General features: G+C 47.7%; 1 protein-coding gene, 1 long non-coding RNA gene and 5 other non-coding genes across 7 annotated transcripts in view; 1 reads left to right on the top strand and 6 right to left on the bottom strand.

Moving 5' to 3' along the window:
* Positions 1–696, top strand: part of LOC108446394 — a 2,319-nt gene extending 1,623 nt beyond the window's left edge. Inside the window, exon 3 of the long non-coding RNA XR_001861563.1 lies at positions 616–696. This is a non-coding gene — a long non-coding RNA (uncharacterized LOC108446394). The remainder of the gene's footprint in view (positions 1–615) is intronic.
* Positions 697–978: 282 nt separating this feature from the next.
* LOC103614647 (ly-6/neurotoxin-like protein 1) lies at positions 979–1,909 on the bottom strand. The gene is made up of 3 exons (XM_008632601.2): positions 1,814–1,909; positions 1,561–1,680; positions 979–1,142 (listed from the first exon to the last, which is right to left on the bottom strand). Exons 1-3 carry the CDS (start codon positions 1,890–1,892, stop codon positions 988–990), a joined length of 354 nt encoding a protein of 117 aa, XP_008630823.2. The 5' UTR covers positions 1,893–1,909; the 3' UTR covers positions 979–987.
* A 406-nt stretch (positions 1,910–2,315) lies between these two features.
* TRNAK-CUU lies at positions 2,316–2,388 on the bottom strand. The gene has a single exon. It is a non-coding gene; the product is annotated as a tRNA-Lys (tRNA).
* A 1,829-nt stretch (positions 2,389–4,217) lies between these two features.
* On the bottom strand, positions 4,218–4,290 carry TRNAK-CUU. The gene has a single exon. It is a non-coding gene; the product is annotated as a tRNA-Lys (tRNA).
* Positions 4,291–4,813: 523 nt separating this feature from the next.
* TRNAE-CUC lies at positions 4,814–4,885 on the bottom strand. The gene has a single exon. It is a non-coding gene; the product is annotated as a tRNA-Glu (tRNA).
* Positions 4,886–6,177: 1,292 nt separating this feature from the next.
* On the bottom strand, positions 6,178–6,250 carry TRNAV-AAC. The gene has a single exon. It is a non-coding gene; the product is annotated as a tRNA-Val (tRNA).
* Positions 6,251–6,636: 386 nt separating this feature from the next.
* TRNAV-CAC lies at positions 6,637–6,709 on the bottom strand. The gene has a single exon. It is a non-coding gene; the product is annotated as a tRNA-Val (tRNA).
* Positions 6,710–7,566: the final 857 nt, after the last annotated feature.

The following is a 7,566-nucleotide window of genomic DNA, read 5'->3' as shown; positions in this document are numbered from 1 at the left end:
ACCCCCTTCCCCTCTCCCTTTCCATTCTTTCCCCTCCCCCATTGCTTCTATCCTGGGCACCCACCGAGGTCTTTCCCTCCTCCTCCTCCTCCTTCTCCTCCTCCTCCTTCCTGGCCTCTCCAGCTCTGCTCCTCTCCTCCGTGCCAAAGCTGTTTTCCCTGCCCAGCGCCAGGATCGCGTTTCCAGCACCTCCCTCCACCTGTCCCCAAGCCCTGACCTTCTCCCCGGGGTCTCGGCAGCCCTTTAACCCTCTCCAGGAACCTCATCCCTCCTTCCAGAGGCTCAGTGGAGCTGGAGAAGGAGCGAAGCTTTTCATCCCTCTTCCCAAACGGTCAAAAAATGGTTAATCTCGCTGCTCATATTTGGGAGGAAAAGGGCAGGAACATCTCCTGTGGGGCATCTCCCACCTGCCACAGGTGTGTTGGTCAGGTAAGAAGAGGTTGGGACACCCAAACCAACAGGAAGAGGGAGAAAATAAAAAGAAAGGCAGTCCCTGTCAGATAAATATCTATTGCCTATAAATCTATAGATCAATGAATATCTACTGGATACACACATCCTTTACTGCCCCTGACTTCCAGCGGCTCCCTGATGCTCCTCTCCCAAAATTCCCAGCCAGGAACTTCCCAGCCCTGCCCTGGAGGAAAAAAAATCAGGATGAGACCAGGAGGAAGCTCCTTGGCTTGCCCTTGGGGTTTGGATGTCAGGATCGTGTTCGGGGCCACCAGCTGCTCCCAGACCACCAGGAATGCTGAGTCTGGAGAGCTGAAAAGAGGAGCGGCTGCCTGAGGCAGAGAAACAAGGACACGAGCCAGATCCAGCTGCCAGTGCCGAGCCTGAAGGTTTATTTTAGAGCTGAGACTAAATCAAGGTGCACAGCGGGAGCCTCGCGGGGCCCACCGTCCCTAATTGCGAGTGCTGAGCATTCAGGATTCATTCGAGGAGCGCCGGAGCGCATCGGGATCCCAGTCCTGGCCCCACGGCGGGTCAGTCCGTGGGCTCCTCGCCCCACTCCTCATTGCAGAGGTCGGTCTCGCAGCAGGAGTAGCGGGAGGTCAGGCGGGACTCGGCGTCAGACGCCCGCTCCCGGCCGCAGTTCAGGGTGGAGGTGCAGCCTTGCTGGTAATAAAGGGTCACCTTCCCTGCAGGGGAGAGGAGAACACCACAAACCCCATAAAAATCAGACTTTGGGCTTTGAGGAGAAACCAAGCTCTGAAATATACTCCCCAAATGAAGTCACAGCTTGGTTTAATTAAGAGAAAAAGAAAATCAGGGTATGTGCCCACAGAGACAACCCCTGCCCCCTGGCTTCTTTGGAAGGGATTCTCCCCTTGGCCTAAAAAGGAGTTTTTGAAACTTTTTTAGGACAACCTCCATGGAGAGGATGAACTTGACCCCTCCCATCTGCCCTTTCCCAGCAGCTTGGTCACCACATCCTCACCCATCCACAGGAGAAATTTGGTTTTCCAGGGACGGGGAGAATCTCCCTGAAGGAAAGGAAGGGATAGGGAAAGCCAAGGAAAGGATAGGGAAATCCAAGGAAACCCCCAGCTAATGCACCCAGGGTGCTTTTGATGAGGGCACACTTCTCCCGGCGCTCGCAGGTCGTCACGTTGGCGCCCCGGAAGCACCCAACCAAGGGGATCTTGTACTTGCAGACATGGCATCGAAGGGCCTCAGCTGCAGCAGAGGAGAAAAAATGGGATAAACTTTGGGAAGAACTGGGGAAAATCCTGCCTCGAACGCTGGGATGACACTGGGGATGGGCTGGAGAGGTGCTGCCGTTATTAAACCCAATTTATTCCCTGCTCACCGACTCCGACGCACAGGACAAGGCTCAGCCCCAGCAGGAGCAGCTTCATCGTGGGGCAGGGGCAGGTCCTGACTTCCATCCGCTTCCCAGCACAGCCCGGAGTTCCCTGGAATGAGAATGGCTCAGGAATTCATTGCTGGGATGAGTTCTCTTGGTGCTCAGCCCTGGGATGGGGTGGGGGAAAAAAATCAACCAGGCAAAAACCCTCCAGCTGCTTTTGTTTTGTGCCTTTTGGGCAAAATGAGCCGAGAAAAGCTTGGTTTGCGTTATGAGATAATCCTTAAAAACTGAAATATGGGAAATTTTGGAGACTTTAGTGGCTGTGGTTCCGGGGCAGGAGTGTCCCACGGGAATAAAATAATTTAATGAGGAAAAAAGGCATTTTATTGCCAAAGGTGCTGAGACACAGTGCCGGCAATTGAACCGAAACCAGGTGGATTTGGGTAAATGAAAGGAAAAACCAGATCAGATCTCAGTGAATAAAGGGATAAAAGAGCTCTACCGCCCAACGTGGGGCTCGAACCCACGACCCTGAGATTAAGAGTCTCATGCTCTACCGACTGAGCTAGCCGGGCGCCCAAGAAACACCCTTTTCCACTATTTCTTCACTGAAGATAAATTTGATGTGGATTTAGTAAAATGTTTAACTATCTAAAGATTAAACTGGTTTATATTTTATAAAACACAAAAATAAGACTAAGAGATATAAATATAAAAGCATAGAATACAAACCTATGTGGAAATGCTAAATATATATATACGTTATCATATAGGATATATTTATGTGCTATACATGTATTTTATCTATTAGTTTATATATTGTACTCTATAAAGCATTAATATGTCTTCTATACATTTTAATATACATAAATGATATACTATATATTAAATTTTATTTATATCTTTATGTATTGTTATTTATAATTCATATTAAAATATATTTGTATATCTATATATTTTAAATAAAAGTATAATAAAACATTAATACAACAATTTTTATATATTAAAAATAAGGTTGGCCATAAAAACGGGCATAAAAACCCCTGTTCCCCGGGAGGTTTGAAGAGATGTTGGGATGATGCCGACGGACACGCGCAAGGACAACCCCGAGAATCCCCTAAAAGCCCCGGAGCGGGTCCCTTACCCGGCTGTCCGCTCCCTCCGCGCTCCCGGCGCCCGCGGCCTCGCGGTCCCTTTATCCCCGCGCTGCCCTCGGGGCCTGAACGACCTCGGATCCCCCGGGAGACGCCGTCCCCTGGGAACAATGCTGGAGAACGCACCTGGACAAACACCCGGGACACGCGGGCACGGCGGCGCGGGGCCATTCCCGGCTCCTGGAGTCCCTTCGTGCCCCGCATCCCAAACTGGAACCGTGCCAAAGAACGCACAAACCGCACGGGTTTGGGAAACGGGGATGGAACCCAGGCCCGGAGCGCCGAGGGATCCCCTGCCCGGCGGGTTTCTCTGCGTGGTCACGGCCTTAATTAATGACAGGGGTAATAGGATGTGATTCATTCCCCTCCTCCCTGCTCCAGGTTATTTCCAAGGCCTTTAGTGCCAACCCCATGCCGGTGTTTGAGCAGCTGCCCGGGCGGTACCGGGGCCTTCCCGAGCGTGAAATTCCTGGTGTCAGTCCAAGCCCTCCTTTTTGGGGCTCAAATCCTCATTTCTAAGTTCCAAACCCCCCTTTTCGGGCACAACCCCCATTTTTACGGCAAAACCCCTCGGTTGTAGGGCACAGCCCCTGATTTTTAAGGGCACAAAGTCAACTTTTAGGGCACAACCCCCCCTTTTTAGGGCACAAACCCTCATTTCCAAGTTTTCGGGTTTACCTCAGTTTGATTGGTGGTATTTTTGTCAGTTGCTTTGTGGAGGCTTTTAAACTACTAATAAGGGTTAATTATTAAAAAGATAGAATAATAATGATTATGAAAGTAAAAAGAAATAATAATTTGAAAAGGAATAGTGTTTGAGGGAAAAATAATTTCAAAATGGAATAATGATTTCTGAAAGGAACAATCATTCTCACAGAATAAAAATAGTAAAACCCGACATAATAATTCTAGAAGGAATGATGATGATGGTGGTGGTGGTGATGATGAAAAAAATAAAGGGATAATAATTTTTAAAGTAATAGGAATTTTTAAAAGGAATGATAATTTCAAGAAGGAATGACGATTTTAAAAGAATAAAAATAGTAAAAACCGGAATAATTGATTAAAAAGGAATAATTATATAATTAATAATAACAATAGTAAAAATAATTAAAAAAACAAATAATGAAATAAGAATAAAAATTGAAACAATAGAAATAGTTAAGGAAAGGAATAATAGTTTAAAAATTAAATAAAGGGTAAAACCCATCAGATTTGGGTACATAAAGGGGGGAAAAAGAAAACCCTACCGCCCAACGTGGGGCTCGAACCCACGACCCTGAGATTAAGAGTCTCATGCTCTACCGACTGAGCTAGCCGGGCTCATTGGAAAGAGCACCAACAGCTGACATAAACTACGATGCAGACCGGGAAATGCGGGATTTTCCGGGGAATGCGGGCAAAGGACACCGCCCCTCGGGCTGCTGCTTCCACTGAAGTTAAAAACCTTTCAACCCTTAAAAAAAAAAAAGAAAAGAAAAAATTGGAAAAACCAAAGCGTTGGTCCCTTTTAAAAACTTTTTTTTCCCTTTCTAAAATTATTATTATTAATTATTATTATTCCTTTTCCAATTATTATTCCCCTTTTTAAAAATTATTCATCCCTTTTATTCAAATTATTATTACCTTTTCCAAATTACTGTTCACTTTTACAAATTATTGTTGCCTTTTTCAATTTTTTTCATATATTGCTCAATAAAAGACGGAGCTGGGGCAGGTGGAAGGGGACGCCCCGCGGGAAAGGAGAGGCACAAAAAGAAGAGAAGAGGTGTATTTCGGAGGTTAGGACATGTAAAATTCTGGAAAGATTTTTTTTAAAAAAGGAATTTGGGACAAAAGAACTCTATTCCCTGACCGGGAATCGAACCCGGGCCGCGGCGGTGAGAGCGCCGAATCCTAACCACTAGACCACCAGGGAGCTGCTGGTTTGTTTCTTTGTCCCAGAATAGACCCTGGCCAAAATTTTTTGGGTTGAATTCGGTGTAGACTGGGTTTCTGTGTGTTTTCTCCCCGGTTTTCCTTACCCTCCAAACAGTAAAATCCTTCTGATTTAACCCATCCCAGCCCACCCTTGGCTCACCTCCCACCTGGCTCCTCCTCAGTGGCTTCTCAGTCACCGGGAATGCAGAAATTGCCTCCAAAAAAGCCCTTTTCACCCCCTCCTGGACACCCTGTCCCAAACTCCACCAGAACTGGGCAGTTTCCCCAATTTCCCGGTGGTTGAATTCATCTCCGTGCATTCCACACAGAGGGAAAACACCCCAGAATACAGCGGCTCCCCCGTTTCGTGGGGGTGAAAAAGCAGATTGTGAACATTCCAGCAGCTCCACAAATCCAGGAGGAACTGCGGGTGACGCTGCTGGGAAGGGATCAGCCCAGTCCTGTGTTTCACGAGGAGTTTGGATCATTTTACTGATGTTCCCCGATTCTTCCCTCAAATCCGAGCATACTGCACTATGGATAACGCGGTATCAGGGTGGATCTGCCAGAGGAATGGGAATAACAGCAGAGAAGGGTGAGGGGGATGAAATCCAGCAGGAAAAGCGCTGCCATTCCGCCTGCCCGGCCCTCCTAACGTCCGAATTTCTGGAATAATGGCAAATATGGAGCCAAGATCTCCGACAAAACACGGCCAGGAAGGAGGATGTTGAACGTGGAATTTTGGCTGCTATTCCAGGTCACGTCCCAAGAACAAACAACTCCATCCAGGAGCAGAAACGCGTGACTGCAACGCCTCCCCTCTCCTCCTCCACACAATCTCTGTTGGTTCGTTTTGGGTTTTTTTTGGAGCTTGTCCTGGGGATGAACGAACCCAAAATTGTTTGGGGGGAAGGGAGGCTAGTCGTTGCTTGGTTTTTCAGCACATCGGAATCACGCCTGCAGGTGCCACACCGAGGAATGGCTGGATTTGAGCATTCTAAAGGTTTTTTCCACCCTTTCCTCTCCATCTTGGCCGGGGATGCAGAAAGAGGGAGCTTGATGGAGCAGCGGGATAGAAACGCGAATTATCCGTCTCTGATAATTTGGGGGGCTTTTTAAAATAATTTCCCCTCTGGGAAGCAAACGCAAGAAATTATTGATGTAAAGGAAGCCAGGGACAAAGCTGCCACGCCACCACACGCCGGCAACACAGAATCCCCCAAAATAACTCCGAAATTAAACCCCAGCTAGCTCGCGGGTGGAAAACGGAGTTCACGCCCCAAAACAGGTTGTTTCTGCCTGGTTTCGAACCAGGGACCTTTCGCGTGTTAGGCGAACGTGATCACCACTACACTACAGAAACCTGGGAACGGCACTTCCCGGGAGTCAATTTTGCGGGATTTCACAAAACAAAGGTTATTGCACTTTATTTTCCCTTTTTCTGGCGGCGTCGTACACATCCCTTGGCTCTTTTTTTCCTCCCTCGCTTGGGCCTCCCTGCCGAGGCTGCACACGACCAAGAGCCCCCAAAACACCCCAGCTTTGATCACAGAAGGAATTCCCCGATTAAAACTATTTCAGACACCCCAAAATCCAGGAGTCTCCGCTCATCCTTCGGGGGTCAGCGCTGGTTCTCCAGTTGGCCAAACCTGAGCTAAAGCACGTGGAATTGCCATAGTGCCCCACAAAACGACCCAACACCTGGTAAGAGCTGGGGAAATACGGAGAAAAGAACCCGCAAAAAGCTGCTGTTTCTGCCCGGTTTCGAACCGGGGACCTTTCGCGTGTGAGGCGAACGTGATAACCACTACACTACAGAAACGGCGTTAATGTACGCGCTTCCACCTTTTCTGGAATATCAGAAACCCAAATTCCCTTTGCGGCTGCTCCTGAATATTCCTAAATCCTATGAGAAAAGCTACCCTCGTCCTTTTACAAACAATCCCCTTATTGGTTTTAGCTCATTACTTTATCGCTCTTAATTCATTCCCTTGTGGTTTTTAATCCGTTCCCTTATCCCTTTTCATTCCAGCCGCGTTTGGGAGGTTGTGCTGAAAAACGTAAATAAAGGAAAAAATCAGGCAAATGCTTAAAACCCTCCCAAAATACCCTCAAACTCGGTGGGTTTTGTCTGATTCCGAACCAAGGAGCTTTCGCGTGAAATCACGGACAGGCGACATTGAGGTCAGCGGACAGGGGAGACATTGGGGGACCCCGAGGTTAAAAATCGTTACTTTTGAAGAATTCACACCCTTTTAGAATTTCTTTTCCCTGACCGGGAATCGAGACCGGACTATGGGGGTGAAAGCACCCGATCCTCACCACTAGACCACCAGGGAGGACAAGCTCAAGGGTAAATCCCATTTTTAAAATTAGTTTCGCTATTTTCATTCAACTTTTTTTTATAATTTTTTATTGCTTTCCTGTTTTTGATTGATTCATTTACTACCTTGAACTATTTGGGGGATTTTAAAATCACTTTTGAATTCGCCGTGATTTTTCCTATTTTTGATTCCTTCCGCGCCCCGAGTGAAGCAGTGTCATGAGGCTGATGGAAAGAGGCAGACTCGGGGCGGTTTGCTGGAAAAAAACCCTGGGAATGGTAAAAAGAGGCCCTAGGGCAATTCCCTGGTGGTCTAGTGGTTAGGATTCGGCGCTTTCACCGCCGCGGCCCGGGGC

The sequence above is a fragment of the Corvus brachyrhynchos genome, unplaced genomic scaffold, assembly GCF_000691975.1.
Source record: "Corvus brachyrhynchos isolate BGI_N302 unplaced genomic scaffold, ASM69197v1 scaffold535, whole genome shotgun sequence".
In the NCBI taxonomy this organism is placed as follows: domain Eukaryota; kingdom Metazoa; phylum Chordata; class Aves; order Passeriformes; family Corvidae; genus Corvus; species Corvus brachyrhynchos.
Note: the sequence above shows the minus strand (reverse complement) of the source record. Positions and strands in the feature narration are given on the sequence as shown.

Coding starts and splice junctions, on each gene's coding strand:
- LOC103614647 (XM_008632601.2), bottom strand. CDS start 1,892: ATGGAAGTCAGGACCTGCCCCTGCCCCACGATGAAGCTGCTCCTGCTG. Junction 1,681..1,813: donor TGTCCTGTGCGTCGGAGTCG/GTGAGCAGGGAA, acceptor CCTCTGCTGCAG/CTGAGGCCCTTCGATGCCAT. Junction 1,143..1,560: donor CCTCATCAAAAGCACCCTGG/GTGCATTAGCTG, acceptor TCTCCCCTGCAG/GGAAGGTGACCCTTTATTAC.